General features: G+C 36.7%; 1 protein-coding gene across 1 annotated transcript in view; it reads left to right on the top strand.

The window, feature by feature from the left end:
• The window catches only part of CCDC171 (coiled-coil domain containing 171), a 191982-nt gene that overhangs the window by 81168 nt on the left and 89853 nt on the right, over positions 1-20961 (top strand). Inside the window, 5 exon segments of the mRNA XM_042453977.1 lie at positions 1-54; positions 1755-1871; positions 5426-5652; positions 6283-6465; positions 8154-8339. The exon segment at positions 1-54 is cut by the window's left edge and continues 1 nt beyond it. Of these exon segments, the coding sequence (XP_042309911.1) occupies positions 1-54; positions 1755-1871; positions 5426-5652; positions 6283-6465; positions 8154-8339 (767 nt within the window).

Raw genomic sequence — 20961 nt, 5'->3', positions numbered from 1 at the left:
GCATCGGAATCTTAATCTGTGTGGGAGACTCCAAGGATGTGCCTAACCTGTCAAGTAAGATGATTAACTAATGATTTATATGTTTTGTGTCACACTGCACTTTCAGTACTTAAATAACAATTATAGTATGCTAAGGCAATGTGGGCCATAGGCTTCACAATTTGAGGGGAGGAATTATATTTAAACGGTTAAACCAAATTTAGTGTATTAATTAAAACAGCTGAAGCCCCCAAAGGTGGTGTTAAACATAAAATAACCCCCCCCCCCCAATTATTTGAAATGATTGTAAACTGAATTTTGTCCGAGTTTAATTGTGCATAGGAGTGTACTGTGCATTACCTTATGTCCTATCATTCCCACTGTGGATTCATCCTTGCCCTTTCAATGATTTGCTTTAACCCCAACATGGTGTAGTAATTTGAGCATTGGACTATGACCCTGGAGACTGAGATTCGAATCCCAACTATATAGAAACCCACTGGGGAGACCTTGGGCATGTCACATTCTCTCGGCCTCAAAGGAAGGCAAAGATCTGAACAGAACTTACCAAGAAAACCCCTGTGGTAGAGTATTATAATGGCTGGAGTGTGAAAACTAGGAAGTACTTTGATTCAGATATCATCAGGTTTCACGTGTCATCTCAAGTATGAGCTAAATAATTTCTGGCTTCACATCTGCAGTATGAGTGGTGGTTGACAATAGGACAGTACAATGACTAGATTAGACAATAAGACATCTGCAACCCTATTTTGTGAGCAGTTTAGCATATTCTGAAATAGAACTATGGGCTAGGATTCAGTGCTAGATTTTCTCTGGCAGAACAATAAAATTGGCAGAACAGGGCTATGTCTCATGCCTTCTGAAACCTCCCCATTCACTTCCAGACCTGCTCTGGAAGCCTAGGAGAAACCACCAGTGCTGATTTTTCAGGTAGCTCCAATGGCTGTAGGGCAAATGGAAGGGAAGGCGATTTCTTAATGCTGGCACTACAGTGTCAGAACAACTGTAGATTTTGGCCTTAGTACTGAATTGAAATTAGGTTATTGTTTTGCCTCATACTTTTTCCTTCAATTTCTCTGCACTGGCTAAATAGCAGTTCCTTGCAGAAAAGCAGTGGCTTTCATGGTTTTGGGTGAAATTATAATAAGAAGAACAAACAAATGAACAAATAAAAAACCTCCTTCTTCCCTATAGCCACAATTTCAGTCTTCTCTCCCTTGTGACTGCAAACTAGATTCACTCATTCAGATTGTGCTTTAAATGCTTGATATGCAATACCTAAATATTATGTTGAGGTAGTATAATTTATGGGTTGCATGCAAACTTTGGCAGGTGAATAATGAGAATTTGCAAACAATTGTGAGGATCTTAGTTTTATTTTAATTTTTTTAAAATGCATATTCTTAGCCTTTTCCTGTTGAAATTTGAAATTCAATGTAAACCTTGGCTGTATGCTAGTAAAACCTTCTAATTTGGTTGGCAACACTGAACTACCTTGGACTTGGAACATACTGATGTTCTGACAACAAACAAATTACATTAACTCACTTTGCAATCCCTCTAAATATAATAGGTGATCAGTCAAAGACAAGTGTTTTATTTGACATGAGTAAGTAGCATTTATACAACAAATTAACACAACCCCCAATGTCTTGGAATAATGTTATGCACTGGTATCCAAATCTGAATAGTATTTTTGACATTTTTAAAAAAATCATTTTATATTTGTATTTATTTATTCACTGGTAATGCAGGGCAGCAGAAGGAACAGGTCCGATCCCTTCAAGCATTCAATTGGTTTACCAGTCCCAATCTTCTTGGTGCAGTCCTTAGTTCTATGGTTGAACTACAGGAGGTAGTTGGCAAGACAGGTAATGTCTTTCAGTTTCTTTTTTGGTCTTGTCTTGGTATCTCTTACATGGTGGACAAAATATTGTTGCCACAAAGAATTAACTCAGCAAGTCAATGAATTGGCCACTCTATGACTTTGACTAGAGCTGTGAAAATATCAAGATGCTCACACACATTCTTATGCAGCATCTTCTGGGTGTTTAGAGGTTCCAAAGATGTGAACAATAACAGAGAGTGTGGCTAACAACAAAGAGCAGTAAGAGGGAATCCTTGGGCAAAATATACGCCAAGTAGTGTAACGACTGTAGGAGCTGGTACTCCATGCATACAACCTGGGCACCTAGCTAGCCCTCAAGAAAGATCCTAATTGTGCCCAATTCACATGCGCATGAACGTGCACACACTGCTCATTCTGCTCAGAGATCTCTCTGACTAGTTGGTCCAGTTTATCAGCCAACTGCCCAGTAGTCTTTGTAGTGTATAATAACAGCTATTGGTGATATGGTTTTAGGAATGTCAAATGTTAGCATGCCGGTGATAGGCATAAAGAGATAACATGGGTCATCCCAGCATCATGACATACTTTAGACAGGGTATATTCCTTGTGTTTGTATATATCCGAGGGAATGTTGAGCATCCAACTATCTTTGACTACACCTTTTGAAACTATAGTTTCGGATTAGATGGATATGGTATTGAGGCCTGCTGTTCAGTAAAATAGAGACTCATTGGGTATATGCAGTCCATTGGGTGAACCAAAAGTAGCTTTTCAGATCCAAGCCTTAGAATTTATTCTAACAAAGGTTGTTGCCTCTTAACACTACAGCAGTAATGCCTAGAGGAAGCTAACATTAAGTTTATTTGAACAGCCAGATTGTGATCAGTTGTAACTTCAGCTGAGTTTCTAAAGCTCACAGAGAACATTTTGACATGTAAACATTAGTAAGAAGTTCAGTTCTTCCTCCTTATATTGTTTTGCTAAAAATAAAGCAAAATGCCGACCAACTTCCTCTTGTAGCTTGAATAAGGTTTGTCACTTTTCATTGGTTTTCGCTTCATTTGTTTAATAAAGACTTTATTGCTCTTTGTACTGTAACTGTATTGGTGTAAGACATTTCTCACAGACTCATCCCAACATAAATTATTTAGTGCTTTTACTGTAATTCCTTGATAGTTTGTGGCCAGGTACTTAAAGTGTATATATTCTTTTCCCTCTGGTTATGGATATAGCAGAATACAGTACCTTATGGAATTGCATTGTTTTCTCATTTCACCTCTCAAAGCTGTGAATGATTCTAACCCACACATTTCTTTGTTTTAGTCAAAACCATTATTCATTAAAAATTAACCAGAGGTGATGCTTTGCTTTTATAAAGTGTGTGCTTTCCGATTCTAGAAATGTTTTCTCCCCCCTCCCGCCTGTTTCTTTTCAAATCTCTCTGGTAATTTTTAAAAACAGTACTGGTACCATATTAGACTGAAAGCTGTGTGTTTATGTCAAGTCCAGACTTCTGATTTTAAATTGGAATGGCACACTCATGTACTATTGATTAAATCTTTCTGTATTGTAGCACTGGCCCCTAATAAATTTTGTCTACAACTCATACCAAGAAAAGTTAGATGTAAATGGAACTAATAACATTGTCAAGCTTAAGTAACTAATTCATTCCCACCGTGCCACTAAGCCTCAGCATAACTATGGGACTAGCCTCACATATCCCAAGGATCTTTTTGGTTTGTGTGGCCGAAACAGCAGTTCTCTCATGCCACTAAACAAATCACATTTGAAAAGTAGAAGACTTTCAAAAGGCAGTTTGTAATGTGGTATGTGGGTTGTGTTATTCAAAAGGAAAAAAAAGTTTTAAAACAAAACTTAAACGAAATCCCAGTGAACATGCCTAAGCCCTGGAGTATACCTAATATAGACCTTTGCATCTCTGCCAAGGCAACAAGAAATCTCAATAGACTTTGTCCCATTTGGAAGGTTTATATATAAGCAAATGCCGGTCTTCTTGTTTTGCTGAAAATAAACTGATTCAGTTGCATCGTACTAATTTAGTTTAGATGGTTCTTTGGTTGCAGTTGGAAAGAGTTTCTGGAAGGCAAGTTCCTCTTTTGTTTTGCCTGAAACCTTTTGTTTTTGTTCTTTCTGCTGTATGTGTATATATGGCGGAGATAGATTGCTTTAAAAATGCCCCTTGATAGGTCTTCTACTTTAAACTTCAGAACAATATTTTAATTCTCTGCAGCAACAGGAGATCTGGTATTCTCCTGAATGTAAATAAGCTCTGCCATGGTTGTCATCTTACCCTGATAGTATCACAAGACAAGTAATGACAGATTAAGACCTGACTTGCAGAGGGGAAACTAAATTACAAGACTTTTATTAAGGCATAAATAAACCTATTAACCGTTATCTGGAATACCAATTAGTAGAAGGAGCACTGACAATTTTATTTATCAACATTAAACACAATTATTAATTACAGACCTGACGAATCTAGCAGTAAGCAGAACATGTTGGGTGTGCTGGGGCCTTAAGCCCATTATATGAGAAGGATGATTACCAAAATCCTATGGGGAAATAAGTAATTGTAGTTGTAAAATTTTAATTGCCTTGGAATAAGGTAAATTATATTCTCTTGTCTCAGAATATAAATAGTATGGCATTAAGGTACCAAGCCTCAGTAGTTTTAAGCAGCAAATGATTTAGACATCTAAGCTGTCAGGAAAGAAAGGGAAACGGTTACAAATGTGCAGCAGTGACTTACCTTCTGCTTTATAATGAGTAACATTCACTAATATTTATATGTAGTTTTTAGTGTGTTTACATAATAGGCCTCAGGTATCATATATTGCAACCTATGGATTAATGAGGGATAAATGATGCTGTATTGGAAGAGAACATAAAATGACTTCTCATTGGGAAAACCATGATTTTTCTCAAGCTTATATCTGTTTTTGTATATGTGTGTGTAATTTCAGTGGTAGTTAAGCAGAATTAAGTGTTTGTATATACAGTCTGGACAGGGATTCTCTTTATGCCAGTAAAATTCTCTCACTGTATATTGATTTCTTCCAAGGTAAATGGTGTCAGGATTTGGCAAATTAAACTCATGTTTAAAGCATCTGGCACCAATAATCAGTTCAGGTAGAAAGTTTCAGTAGCCCTTTACACACGGGGGGGAAAAAAATCCACAGGTAATATTCTGTTGTTAGTACCAGTTCTAGAATATAAAGCCAGGAAAGTACTACGAGTTTAGCTAGCTTATACAATATTTTCTGTAAATCGTTTTTGTAATTTTTTTTTTCTGGGAACTGCTTAATAGAATCACAGAGTCATCCACCATGATTGTGTCCTCAGAAGTAAGTGTTCAAACTCAGCCAGTTGAAATTGAAGTCCTAAGTTGTTTTCATATTTGGGTTGGAAAGTATTGCATATGATAAAGTGTCTGGAACACTTTCTTTCATTGCTTTCTGTATCACCATATTACCAGCCTTTTTATATTGACAAAAATCAAAACCTAGGCCGGCCCTATTCAATTCATCGATTTTATTTCTATTTCTTTTAAAGATGTGAATTCCTGGCTTTCGGGGCATTTACTTACCAGTGCAGCAAGGAATTCTTTTTCAAAGCTCATGGACAAACTTTGTCTTGTGATGGAAGTTGCTCCAGTGGACAGTAGCCGAAGTATTACCTATGCGGAGAAAGATTCGTTGGCTCAGAAACTGGCTCGTGGGCTTCATAAAATAAATGCACAGGCTCTTAAAGCAGGCATAAATGACAAAGTCCCCATTACGGTTTGTATGAAGACAGTATACAGCAGCTATTGCTCAAACTCTGTTCAAGCCCAGCTTACTTTAAAATTGTTTTTTTTTTCACTTTTAATTTTTCTTAATTTTATGTTGAAGTCCTCGGATTTTTCAGACTTTAAAGTAAAACTGGAAAATTGCAAGGTAGTGGTAATATTACTCAAACTGAACGTACAATAGATAATACTTCTAATAATTTTATTTTAAATTAGCCTTCTTAGATAATTTCAAGTCTTGTATTGCATTCAGTGCAATGTTCAGTCTTCTTTCAAAATATTATTGCAAGTACATTTCATGCTTTTCATGTTAAAAGTGCAGGAATTATCCACCGCATATGAAATACATGTTCTGATTCTACCCAAACAAAGAATAAATGTTTCTTCCAACTCATTTTCTTTCAGGTTTTGATTTTCAGAAAATATCCTCAATGTATATCTGTGTGTGCGTGCGTCTGTGTATGTGTATCTGTATATCAGTAAGAGTAGAACATTTCAATTTGTTGTGTGAACTCAGAAAGGAAGCTTCATTTTAATTTGCCCAGGCATTAAATGCTGTTGATTTATTGCCTACTCAGCACTTTTTAGAGCTAACAACATTGTTTCCGTTTTTTACTACCAGAAAAGCATAGCATCCTTGCAGAAGCAAATATTTGAATTTACACAAAGGCTGCATACAGCAGAAGTGGAACGGCGGTCACTGCGCTTAGAGCTCACAGAATTCAAACGGAATTTGAATGAGATGAAGAAGGAGGCTGACAAAGCCCAGAGCCTACAAGAGCAATTAAATGTGTTTAAGCAATCTGTAAGTATATTTGATTTGGAAGGGTTCGGAGAGGGGGGAGCAATCAGGTTCTAAAGGAGAGATTTCCTTTTACTCCCTTTTGCTTCAATATTCCTTAGAAAACCAAATAATAAAACCAGTCTACTCTTACATTCCCCCTCCCTACAAACCCTATGTCTCATAAATGTGTCCCAGCTGTGAGTCAGGTATATTAAAAGGGGAGGAACAAATGGCTCTTTCCATATGATTAGTTCTTTATGTTGCAGAATAAGATAGGTTGAGTAAATAATCACGTCTCATAGGGTATCTGAAATAATTCTGTTGCTGTGACCAGAGAACTTGAGTTTGAAAACTCAAATTGTATGCTAACATTACTTAGACAATATGGTTTGTGTACACCCATTTTGCTTTTATATCATCCATATCATTGCCAACTGTTGACACCTTGTTGAAGAAAATAAGGGCTATGTCACACATTGCAAAATACTTACATCATGCAGGACACTTCCCTGTTAGATTTAATAGGCAAATCTCATGTAGAAGAATAGCACAGGTGGAGGCTTTTTTGGTTTTATAAATTTTGTTTCATGGTGGAGGAGGCTGCTGAGCAAAAAATGTTGGACACACTGTGGGAAATTTGATCATTCAGGAATTCCCAGAAAACATATACAATATGCAGTGTAAGCTCTATGCGGCACCCTAGGCTAAAATCTGCCTATTAATTTTGTGCGTGGAAGTCTTTCCTAGATAGACTTTTTGTAATGGGTATAAAAACCCTCAGGGACCTTTTCAGGTGTGCTCTGTAGGCTGCTGGAAGTGTAGCCTTTCATTTTCCTTAGCTTGTGAAAATGACAATTCTTCTTACATTTTAGAAATAATTTAATAATCGCAATTTAGAAATAATTTTCAATGGAAGGAAGGTGGTAATCTTAAAAACAAAGAAAAATAAAATGCACTGAGAATATTAGTGGCTTTCTCAATGTATTTTATGACAACTTTCCCTGTAAATGTGCATTTCTAATATTCTTTTATTTGTTTGTCTATAGTTAGTAAAGACAGGTGTAGAAAGCGAACCTGCCAGTAGATGGTGATAGGAAATGACTGTATTATCATTTCGTCTCCAAGCTTGAATCCTGTTCCAACTTAAACATTAGTTTTACTTTCTGAATTAGCTATTTTAATTAGCCAAATAGGTGTCTAGCTTTTATCTGTTTTGATTTATTAGATTGTCTTTTGCAATATTTACATTGGCAAGAATGAACAGATAAGGGCTCAGATCCAGTAGGTTTCCTTGTCATTTTTCAAAAACATTTTACATACTGTAACAAACAAAACAATGTGAAACCTCTGTTCAAATTAAATAACATTTGGTGTATGTGTGTATCTATCTAGTAATTTACTTGTATAACTTCAGGAGTAATTCAGGAGTCACCAGGAGTAGTAATTTGAAAGAAGAGCTTTCTTTGCTTCACATTTATATTCCTTTTTATTGTTGGGGGGGAAAAAAAAGAACTGGCGAATAAAGATCACCTGGCATTAGCATCCTATAATGGTTCTGAGTTGGAAAAGAAAGCCTCTAGGGCAGAGATATTGAGTGTTTTAAAACTTTTGCATTACAATGTTGCATATTGGCAAGTGGGATGCTGAAAGTCAAGTGTATAAACAATGCTGCTCTTTCATGACAGAACACAATTTATTTCCTTTATCAGAAATTGATCACCCACGAGAGGTTTGAAAGTGCATGTGAGGAGCTAAATAATGCATTACTTCGGGAGCAGCAGGCCCAAATGCTCTTGAACGAACAGGCACAACAGCTACAGGAGTTGCAGTATAAACTGGAATTACATTCCTGTGAAGAAGCAGACAAAAACCATACCCTAAGTGAAGCTGTAAAGGTAGGGTGGTGTTTCTTCTCAAACAAAGATGCTGTCCTTGCCTCAGTACAAGATTTCAGCTTTGCTGTCTTCCGTCTTCAGAAGAACATCTCCTGTTGTTGAACACATTAATGTGAACATAGTCACAAGGTCAGGAAGTATCCTGAAGCCACTTTGGTAAAGATGGCATTCTTGCACACACTGATGTATATTATCAACATACACAATCATGTCTTTTCTGTCTTAAAAATGCATTCCGATAAAGAAACTTCGAATTGTGGGGTATTTTTTGAGCCCAGTGAAAAATCCAATTGTAATGCATAAAAATGTCTTACGTCCAAAGGAGAGTTGATGTGTATGCAATGAAGATTGTTCCACCCAAACAAAACGAAACAAAACACAAGTTGTAATAGAAGTAAAACAAAAAAAAGTTAAAATAAATGAAATCAACACGTCTTGTTTCTTGTGGCAAAATTCAGCATCCACCTGCAGGATTTAGATGTAAAGATGGAAGTTATAAAACAGTCATTTTCTATCACCTTCTACTAGCAGGACAGCACCGTACATTTCAATGAAGCAACTGTTAATATCCCTGGGTAGGCCCAGCCTGTTGGTAATCAAGGCATGATGTCACATCAGCTTTGCTACATCATAATTTGCAGAATAATAGCTCGTGAATTTTTTTGTTCTACTATATAACATGGGCTAGGCAAAATAATTAAATTAAAGAAAATTAAAATAAAAAAAAATAGGTGGGACAATTTGACCAAAGTAATGTTATTTGATTGATTTGATTGGTGATTTCCCCCCAATATGATGCCCTACTGATAGTGCAAGGTAAAGCAGACCCATTGACTCAGTTTTGAGGAGGTAAGTCAACACCTCTGTAAATAGCATCACTCTAGTTGGTCTACTCTGAATGACACTAGCACTAGCCTTTTGTTCCAACTGAATTTTTTTGCTTATAGAAAAAGGTTGAAAGTGACAAGTAGCTGAACTTTGGGGCACTGTTAACTCTTGCACTGTTGACAGTGTTTACCTACACCATAAATCTACTTTTATGTTTTATTCCATAGGATGCAAGTGCATTTGGGGAAGTAAAATATCCCATAGTGTAGCTGAAGGGACATTTGATACAGTAGCAGAACCAAGGGACAGAGACCCCTATTCACTCCCCAAAATGGATTTGTTTCTGACTAGAAGTGCCGGTTTACACCTATGAAACTATATGGCTTCGATCTAGGCTACCTGAAGAACTATCTTCCCATATAAGTCTATCTGAGCTCTACAATCTTTAAGGGAGATGTGTCTCTTAATCCCTTCATCTTCACAGACACATTTGATGGAAATGTGGGAGAGGGCCTTCTCTGTGGCTGTTCCCATCCCCTGGAATTATCTTCCTAGAGAAGTTTTGCTGGCTCTCTCTTTGCTGTCTTCTCATTGGCTGGTGAAGACGCCCTCCCCCTTTTTTGCAGCAGGCTTTTGGGAGTGGTTTTATAAAAAAAAATGACTTTTTTTAGTGTGTTGTACTTCATTTGATAATTTTTAAGAATTAAAACAAATGTTTTAACATGGCATTGATTTTTACTACGAAAGAGCTTTTTAGAGTGTGTACTGTACTGCTTTTATAAAAATTAGTTTTATTAAAATTAATAGTTTTAAAATAGTTTTTTAAATTTTGCTAACAGTTTAATACTATTTTAATCACAAATGTTGGTAAGTTTTTAACGGTATGTGCTTTTATTTATATTTTTCTCTGTGTTGTAAGCTGCCTTAAGTTCCAGCCTGGGAAAAAGGTGGGGTATAAATAAATAAAGTGAGGGATAGATTTACAGCAGGAATTCATTTCAGCCCCCTTGTCATCATTGCATATAATTTGGATAAAAGAGATGTGAAATTGGTTCATAACACAGGAGGTGGGTATTTCCATGGCCAACCCATGTTCTCTAAACCCTGGTTGAATTTTTTTAACCAGCACAGGAGAGAGTAAATTGGGTCGGTATTTGAATGTGGACTAGCTCTTTCAAGTGGAGATGCATTTTACTCCTCTTCTATGCTGCCATTTGCATAGTGAATCTTCCTATGGTCTGAATATGCTCAGCTCACTTTTAATTTTTTTTCTAGAAGCTGATGGATGGTTATCATAAAACTTTATAGTCTGTATTACATGTGTATGTATTCCACTGAGAGATGCATATGCTATGTAGACAGTGTGCAGTTGTATACAGTCAAGTACTTTATGCTGCATCCTCATTCCTATCAGAAAAAGGAAGTTATAAAATGCTTTCCCTCTGTGTTACAATAAATGTCTGGACAAGCAGCAACCTCCCTGCTGTAACTAGAGATGGTTCTTTCCTATGTTTCCTTTCTCCTTTATCTGAATATAGGAGAGAGAAACCTTAGTGAAATGAGTGTGCTACAACTGCTTGAACAATTGCTCAGGCATCACTAATAAACACTTCTTCTGTGACACTGAGCTATGGTTAGACCCTCGAGTCAAGCAGCTTGTGGTGCTTTTAATGCTGTTGGGCTGCATCACACTTCGACCCTAGCCAGCATAGTTAGGGATGGACTCTGAGTTGCCTTTTCCAGTGGCAGAGAGACATAGAGATACACTTGATATGTTGCACTTTCAGGACGTAATCTCCTGGCAGAGATTGCACTGTCCCGTAACATGTCTCCTGTTCCCAGCTATCTTTTTCCAGTTCTGAGAGGAGAGTTAGAAGAGTAGCAGCTGCATGTGCAAGTTTCAGAAGCTTGTATCTCATGCTCCACCCCCATTGGCTTTTAGTTTAACTTTGGCTGGGAAAGCAAATGAGTGGTTCAAGTATGCAGAAAAGTGATTCTTTGAGAGACATGACTGTGGAATCTATGTGGCACTATTTATGCAGGATCTATCTATGATATAATCAAAACACCATAAATATGCTATAGAAAGGCAAATGTGCTAAATGAGTGCAAAATAACTTTTTGAGCTTGTTGTGGAAAAGGTGGGATATAAATGTAAGAAATGTATAATCTTCTTCCCAATTCTCATCTGCTTGGAACAGTACACAAATAACAAAGATATTTATTTTCTGCAGACATGAAACTAGTTATAACTGTATACAATAAATGTACAAAAGAAAAATTCATAGAAAAATGAGTGCAAAATACTAAAAATTGCATGTTTTGATAATTTGTGAATTCCCCCCCCCCAAAAAAAACCATGCTAAGACCTTTTCAGTAATTTTAGAAAATATTTAAAATTAATTCACAATTAAAAGAAAATGCTAGTAAAGGCTTAAAAGAAAATAGTTGACAGTTACACATTATGCACTTTGGTGTGGAAGTCATGCAATATATAGATGTAATTAGGCAACGTTACAATATACTGTTATTTTCATCAAATAGGTTTAAAACACTGTTGATTAATTTTGCAGCTTTATCGGTTTTGATTATAATCCCATATACTTTTTATCTACCCAGTGGCATATACCGTAGAGACATGTATGCTTGCCAATTATGCTTCAAGGTCAGTCAGAACTAAGCACTGTTCTTAGACTATTTCTTCTATTAGGTGAAAAGATGGTACCCTAACTGCCTGCTTTTGCAAAGAAAAGGGTTTGTACTTGTGGGAACAGAATCTGTTCTGTTTTATATAGTAAAACTATAGTTATTTCTGAAACTGAAATTAATTTTCCTCAACCGCAAGTACTAGAGTCATCTAGTTTTTTTCTAGATTTTATTTCATTCATTTGTTTCATGTACAAATATGTTCATAAATTTTATTTTATAAGAATTTGGTAAGATTTATGGATAGATTTTTAGATTTTAAAAATCTGATCTAATCATCCATGTGCATACCAAGGACATATTATTGGTCAATATGGATCAAATACCAAACAGTGAAACTGAGAAAGGGAAATGGAAAAATTGAAAACAACAAGCAAACAGTACAAAACAACAAGCAAATCATGATAAAATCAGTCAGTTACTGTCTCAATAAAAAGCATGCTGAAATAACAAGTGTCCTGAGCTGGTGTCTGAGGCTCAGTGGAGAGGGACTGAGTGAATATTATCTGGCAGGTGTTGTTCATTTCAATGAGATGTATCTTCCATTGAGAGAAACCAAATATTTGCATCTGTGGCTAGTGGATTGGGCCCAGCCAGCATTAGCATTTGACTTTCTCATGGCATTGTATACCTTGTCAGTTAAACAAGAATTCTTTCCATGGTTTCAACATGATAAAATGTAATCTAATTGGAGCATAGCCTTCAAAATCTGGGGTACTTCTATTCATATTAGTACAGTTTTCACTGAATTCATTTCCAACAATTCACTTACTAGCCAAATCTTACAGGATATGAGAAAGAAACACATAAAATATTACTTATACATTCTAAGAGTTATCTTAGACATTTGACTTCTCATCAGTTGCTTTAATTTCTTAAGTGTAGTTCCCTCAGATAATTGTGCTATTCATTACCACACTCTTCCTTTGCAGACAAAGCATGCATTACATCCGCTTCTTAAAATGTCACAATATAGATTCAGAAACATTCTCTTTCTGAAACACTGGAAGCACCAGTCTTTGTGGAAGATTAGGAATAATACTGGGTTTGTAGATGCCTAAGAATAAATGCATTTTTGGTAATTAGCAAAATGGTGGCATATGGACTTTTGAAAAATGTAAATTGTATGCACACATGGGTGATACAGAAGAAATTGAAAATTATAAATAAAGCGGTAATAAGCAAGCTGCTTCAAGCAGCCAAGACTTAGAAATTGGAGTTATCCTGCAGAATTGTGTACATTATATCCTACTGTTTTGCATATGAACCATAATTTTGGTATGTGCTTAATAATGTACTGAGTTTCATAAGCATATGAATTTCTCTCAACCACCATCTTAATGTGATTTTTAACAGTAGATTGAATTTTAGCTGCATTTCACTAGTAGTGAGTGGTCACACTAGTGATGGCTGTTGGCTTCCATATCAGTTGGGCATGGAATCTGTTCCAACTTTTAGTATATTTTTTAAAGGGGCTATCCAAATCGTTGAAACCTGTCTCCAAAAAAGGATCATAAGTTCAGGACTTTGGACAGCTTTTTTGAAGTTCAGGCTAAAGTTTAAGTTCACATCCTATTATAAAGAACATCAGCTACTACTGAATCCCACAGTTCTGACCACTGTGTGGAAGTGGTATGAGAAAGTTACATTTGAGAAGAGAGTCTTAAAAATAATTCATACATGAAAATGTGTGTGTGTGGGAGGGGATAAAGGACTCTACATGACTAGTCTTCATCCCTAAACATTGGTTCAGTTGTCAGCCTGAGATATTGTCTCGTACTATACTTGGCATTTCATTACAATATGTCAGTTCCAGGGTGATTGAGTCTGCTTATCACATGGTGTAAAATCTGTCTTACCTGTTTAAGGCTACTGTTATTCTGCAGAATTAATGCAGTTGGACACCGCTTTAACTGCCATGGTTCCTATGGGATCCAGGGATTTGTAGTTTGTTGTGGCCCCAGAGCTCTCTGACAGAGAAGGCTAAATACCTCACAAAACATCCCTGAATCCCATCGCACTGAGCAATGGCAGATAAAATGGTGTCAAACGGTATTAATTCTGCAGTGTAGGTGAAGACTAAATGGTTATAGCAAGAGTTCACAAAATATCTGGATAATTATGTTAATTTTGAGGCTCACTCTCACTGCTACTCTTTAGTATACGTCTAAAGGTAAGGATGATCAGACTTCTAAAATAAAAATGGCATGATGGCTTTGTAGCTTGAAGGGAGATAGATTATAACTGTTTTTACTGTGGACTTAAAACCTTTATGATTTTTACCCCACATTTGTGCCTAGGATACATCAGCCAAGAGTACTTGTTAAAAATCAGCTGTACCTGACTGTATATTTTTCTCTGGAGTTCCTTTATGGTGCTCACATTTCATGTCTTTCCACTTTGGAAAGGTAAATCCCTGCAAAATACCTATCAACAGGTACATGCCTTAGATGCTCAGCTGATATGTTACGATGTGTTTATATATGGCGGCCTGGAGTACATGAGCTTCAGTCTCTCTTCCGGTTACCTGTTGTTTTCACGTTAAATTCAAAGTTCTGGTTATCCAGTTTCCAGAGACTGTATGTTTTCATCATAATCCAAAAACAGAGGTAGGAAATCTTCAGCTGTCCAGATGGTAGTAAACTACTACTCTTATTCTCATGGTTGTGTTGGCAAAGACCAAGAAAAATTAAAGTTCAATTTTTGGAGGTTCACAGTTTCCCCACTATGATCTTCAAAATAAATTGCCAGTGCCCTTTTGTGCTTCCTATTGTTGCTGAAGGGAAACATATATGGCTGATCCAACAAAATGCTTTTGTATTACCTTGGTCTTCCCCCAACAGAACAAGCTTACTCTGTGAAGCTTGCATAGTATATTTTGTTTCCTATGCTACTTGTTTCTCAATGCCAAGAGACTGGGTAGTGGGTTATGTAGCAAGGACTGGGAAATGACTGTTTACTTTACAGGAGGCTGTGCATGGCCGACTGATGCCTAGAAGTTTTGATTTGTGTCACATTTGTTAGCTTTGTGGAACTTTCCTAGCACACGCACTTTGCAGTAGTGCCTTGGCAACTCAAAACTGCCATCCTCTTCAGATTCCAGTCTGTTGTTGGGTGAGAGACAGAAATGCATTTCTTTCCCTAAATAAAGCTGGATCCTTGATTATTTAGACCTGATCTACTAATTTCTCCAAGAGTTAATGAAGAAGAAAAGTCCCCTTCAATGCCTCAAATAAGTACTGTAAGGTTACATATGAATATGTTTACAGTGCTTGCCCAATAACCGTAGGATAATGTTTCCCTGAGGGAAATTAGCCAAGGTCCAGCTATCTTCTCTAACTCAGTCCATGATTGCTTATCTTTGGGCAGATGTTTAGTAACCAGAGGAGCACATCTGCACAGTGTTTGTCTTGTTTTATGCTATTTTATTGTTATGTTTGCATGTACTCTCCTACCTGACATTCCTCATCCCAGATCTCCACCTGGAAGTGTTAGGTGTAAATTGGGAGAGAACTGATGAAAATCAGGTTCACAGTGGAAACCTACTAGGTGAGCTTGGGCAAGTCACATTCTCTCAGCTCCCCAGGAAGGCAATAACAAACCCTTTATGAAAAAACCTTGCCAAGAAAACCCTCTGATAAGTTCACCTTAGGGTCACCATAAGTTGGAAATGACTTGAAGGCACACAACAACAGTTGAGGTGCTAGGAAGACAGGATCAGCACACATTATAATCCTAAAGGTAATATAACCTGGATTTATCACTGTTGTATTTGCTAAAAACACTACATAACATTAAAAAAATTCCAGTCTTTCACCAAATGTATAAACTACTTGACTGGTGGGGTTGCGCAGATTATAGTTATGTTCTAATCTGATAAAATATGGGGAGAGTGTGTGTGAGATGTTTTGTTTTTTTTGCCAGCTTTTAAAATGTTCTGATGAAAGGCTAATACACTTGTAGCATTACTCTGGATATGTTCACTATAAATTCAGAAAATAAATTTGGGGCTTTCATTCATCAGCTCCCATGAGTACGTATTTCTTTTTCCTTGTCCCTAGAGAAACAAGCTAGATTTAGAATGCTCAAAGTGATGTTGTTGATTGCCAGTAACTGTGTTGTCACTTTGGCAAGAAAGAGCTATTCTAAACACTGTATCTATTAAATTAAAAGCTGTTGTTCATTAAAGAACATAATGTAGCTGATTATTCATTAGTGTACAAGTTAATAGTAAACTGTTAATCAAATTTATCATGTTAAAGCGAGCTAGAGAGGGAGAGTTCCCTTCTGAATTGTTTGGAGACTAAATTTCATAATTCATTAATTAGTTAAAGGCTTTAGTTGTTTGAAAAGTTTTGTATAATACATATTCTCAGCACCTAAATAATTGATAGAAACTGGATTTTCAGTTGTAATTTGCACCTGCCTTTCCTTCAGTACAAGAGTAATTCATTGATCCACCTCTCTGTCCTTCATTCATAAAAACATAAAACATGTTTCTTGTAAGTAACTCTCTGCATATTTGGAAGAGAATGGAGAAAGATATATTCTATTATGTTTTCACTATCTGTGATAATTCTCCAGAGTTTTGCTAGAAAAACTAATTCTCCTTCTCAAGGCATTGTCAAAGTTGCATCCTCCCTATCTTTTCCATACTGTTGTTTGTAGAATATGGCACAATGTATATTTGTATATCTGTATATTTTATTTTAGCTACCTAAAGACACTTGAGGCAGGCTTCAACAACATACTTGATTTTAATTTGTATTAAATAATGGTAGCTTAAATACATTGGCACTATTTTTCATTTGCACCTTTTAAATATTTATTGAAACTGTGTTTTCACCAGTCAGCCAAAGGCTTTAGAATTCCTGTTTCAAATATTCCAAATGCAGATTCAAGCATTTGCACCTGAAGATGACCAGCAAGCATAGATGTTATCACCTTTTCTTATGAATTCTAGGATAATGGCTTTTCACAGATACTTCTTTTCAGATATTTTAAAGTTTTTTTTTAAAATATCCATCCAACATTGCTTTTATAGTATGTGTAGATTTGTCCTGTTGATGAACCTCTGATTGATCCTCTCTGTCTCACCTTAAATTTGAATAAAATTTGTTATCTACAGAGGTATCAACACTCACTATTGGTACATGTGTTTGCCGTCTCTACTACTCTACTACAGCTCTACTACTGCTCCTAAACTATGGAACGACCTGCTGGAGGAGATCCGTCACATTTCCAATCTGACAGCTTTTAAGAAAGCACTCAAGACGGATCTCTTCCGGCAGGCCTTTCCAACTTAGTTACCCTCCCCAGATATAGAGATATTGTCCCCTCATTTGTCTATTCTTCCCTGCCTATGTTTCTGCCTTTTTTTGAAATGCTTTTAATGTTTTTTATACTATTATTGTTTAATTCTGTTTTAGTACTGGGTATGGGGGGGGCGGTAGGTCTAGGGTTTGATTTTTAACTCTATTGTAATTGATGTATTTTATTGTTGTAACCCGCTCGGATTCTTTGTGATTAGGCGGGCTATATATATATATATATATATATCCCTAGTATCTGAACACTAACTATTGCATGTGCATTGTTTGCTAAGCACATTAAATCCCCAGTATCTCAAGTTTAAGAGAACTTGGGTGTCAGGAAAGTCCTCTAGTTGTAGTGTTGCCAGATTTTCAAAATAGCAATAAGGAACAGTCAAAGTTCATGACATATAGGGTTGACAATCAGAAACAAGTTTTTGATTTGCCTAAATGCCAAAAGAAAGTATTCATTCCAGTTACCTTAGCCACGTGTTTCTTTGTAAAATTAACATATTATCCACATTCATAAATTAAATGATGCACACATTTCTGTCTTTATGAAAGGCCCACACCCCAAAATACTGGAAGTATCTTGTTCAGTCTGTTTAAAAAGAAAAGCTTTCCAACCCTCAAACAGGAGACAACCCTTGTAACAAGGAACACTTGGCAACCCTATCTGCTAGAGATCCCAGAAGGATGTTGTCATCAGAGAGTGGAGCAATGCAGACACTTCAATGATGCAGTTTCATATTGTTCATCTTGTTCAGGGCTTCATTTTCCAAAGGAATCTGCTTTTTATATGGTTAAACCTCACCTTAAAAACAATTGAAAATGAGCATTTTGATGGTCTTTTATAATTTTCTTGAGGGGCCAACCTCCAATCAAACCTCACTTTTACTTTTCTGCTTCCAGTGATTTCTGTTTGTTTTTTTTTAAATCTCCCTGAAGGCTTAATGGTATTACTGCTTTTTTGTAATTATACTAATAAATGCTTCTGTCCATGACCTTGGAATTTAGAGTGCAAAGGAAAAGATTTATTGACATGCACGTTTCAAGGAAAAAAATGAGATTATTTCACAAGTAAAATGCAAAAGTGTTAAATAGGTTGGCTTGCATGCTACTTATGCCAGTTAACTGAAAGCTTTTATGTATCTTTAAGATTTCATTCCAAAATACTAGAAGGCTTCTTGTTGTTAAATCCAGTTTCCTGAGAGATATTTCTTAGAACACGGAATCAACTACAAAGTAACTATATTATCTTGAGATGTGCAGAAGGAATCAATAGACCTATAAAGTTGCATAGGATTGTTTTTAATGTTCTAAACCCCATTTTTCCTAGTAAGTTGAATATCAATGGATAAGACTTTTCTCTGGCTTCTGATATTCTAGTCCCTTACACTTGGTAGATTTGCTGTTGTTTTAAACAAGGGAGAGAATGCATTTTGGATCTCTTCTGAGGGAGTCTTTGTTAACCTTAAACTTTTCCCATGATCTCCTCTTCATTGTTGTGTCAGGCTTGAGCCTGTAATGATTTTTTGGAAAGCTTCTATAAAACCCACACTGAAATGACTGTTCAAACAGACATATTAGATGTCTTGGTTGTATGAAGGTATGAATAATCCCTGTGCTAGTTCTGTTTGACCTTGTATATTTAAACAGCCTATCAGGGAACAGACTGCAGGATCGTTATTTGGTTGTTGTTGCTGTTGTGTGCATTTGAGTTGTTTCTGACATATGGCAACCCTAAGATGACCCTATCATACAGTTTTCATGGCAACATTTGATCAGAGGAGGGTTTGCCATTGCCTTCCTCTGAGGCTGGGAGAGTATGACTTGCCCAAGTCACCCAGTGGGTTTTATGAGTAAGTGGGGAATCAAAGTCTGATATCCAGGGTCATAGTACAAGACTCAAACCACTACACTACACTGGATACTGTCAGTTAAAGGTTCATAGAACCTTAGAGTTGGAAAGGACCATAAAGCTTGCAAGAATACACATCTAAATCACTCCTGAAAGATACCCATCCAACCTTTGTTTAAAGACCTCAAAGTACTGAGAGTCTACTACCTTCTGAGACAGTCCATTCCACTGTCTAAGGTGTGGAACAGACTGCCGTGAAAGCTGGATAGAGGCTGCGGCAATTGCACGCCACGGCCTCAGTCCACCCAAAAAGAAGTCACAAAATGTCACTCCTTTTTTCCACCGGCAAAACCCGCAGCTTTTTCCGCCGCCTCTGCAGCTTTACAGCACTCTGGCGGCATGTGGCATCTAAATGCCATGCCGCCGGAGCACCCGGAAGCCAGTTGCTCTGCAGGGCAGCTGTATGGTAAGCCGGCTTTTCATGCCACTGTACTGGCTCTTACAGTGAAGAAGTTCTTCCTGATGTTTGGCAGACAGATGCCAATCTGTTGTATCTCCAACATCAGGAGGAATTAAGAGATAGAAACATATTGGACTACTTCATATGTCTCACTTATAGCTTGAAAAGTTACATTTAAAAAAAAAGAATTTTATTGGAAACCATAGGAAAGTCTTATCTGTTGATATTCGATCTACTAGGGAAAATGGGATTTAGAACATTAAGAAACATTAAGAAAAAAGAAAAAAGGTCTTCCCATTTTTATAAGTCTATACGTTCCTTTTGCCCATCTCAAGGCAATCTAGTTAGTTTTAAAAAGATTGTTGACACTTTTCCAACCCAAAATGGCTCTAAATGACCACAGAACATAGCAGTTTCCACCCCACATGCCCCGTGTCCCCTCACTGTGCTTACTTCCCTTCTGTAATTGGCTGAAGACGTGGGGGAAAGTAAACGTGAAGTGATGCCACTTCTAGTTATGTCAGACATGTCAGTGCAGGTCTCGTTGAAATCCCACTGACTGGAAATCAAGACACCTCTGTATCTCACCCTTTAGTGGTTCAAAGAATGTATCCCTTAGGTTTCTGACTCATGAGGAGACCATGTGTGAGTAGGACACATTTGTGTTGATCTGTCTCATTTTGCTTGACATTAAGTATCTAAAAGTATTGTTCTGTTGAACCTTCTTCTTTACACTTACCACCCTCCACCCCAAAGACTAGCATGGAATTATACTGGACTGCCTTATTCTTCCATAGCTGTATTGAAGAGTATCCATATTTTGCTTTGTTCTCTGTTTTCTTTCTCTGATGAAGGGTTGGTCTGATATATGTTGAATGTTAAATGTAACAACTTTGCAATCATGGATTTTTATTTAATATGCTGTTATTCATCATATTTCACTTTTGGTTAGTCTTTTTACCATTTTTTGATGGGATCATGTCTTATGCATGAGAAATTGCTTAGGCTGCAACTGAATCAAACTAATAGAGTTCTGAGTGATTACATGGCAATCTTAATGGCTGAAATATCAAATGCATCTGAAGATAAAATAATTGGGATCAGGTAATTAAAATGTGTCTTAAAGCTCTTTCCAGTTCAGAATGAAAACAGCTTCTGTACAATGCCATGTGCAGGCAATATGTCAGCTAGGTTTTGTTTCGCTTTGTGTTTGTTATGCTACTCTCCTTATTCAGCTTTAACTTTCCAACTGTTCAAATTTGTCTGTTGTGGTGTTTCAAGATAAACAGTATCAGGCTTTGAAATTTTCTTATTTTTGTAAATATTAAAGCCAAGGGAGCAACATAAAGTGCTATATTGTGGATTAAGTGAAATATCTCAAGGCTGCGCTTTTCTGATAACTGAACCTGAAGTGACCTTTCTCAGACACAATTACAGAGCTGTATGTTTTTCCTT

Source organism: Sceloporus undulatus, chromosome 2, assembly GCF_019175285.1.
Source record: "Sceloporus undulatus isolate JIND9_A2432 ecotype Alabama chromosome 2, SceUnd_v1.1, whole genome shotgun sequence".
Taxonomy (NCBI): Eukaryota; Metazoa; Chordata; class Lepidosauria; order Squamata; family Phrynosomatidae; genus Sceloporus; species Sceloporus undulatus.
The sequence above is the reverse complement of the archived record's forward strand: the minus strand, read 5'-3'. Positions and strand labels throughout refer to the sequence as shown.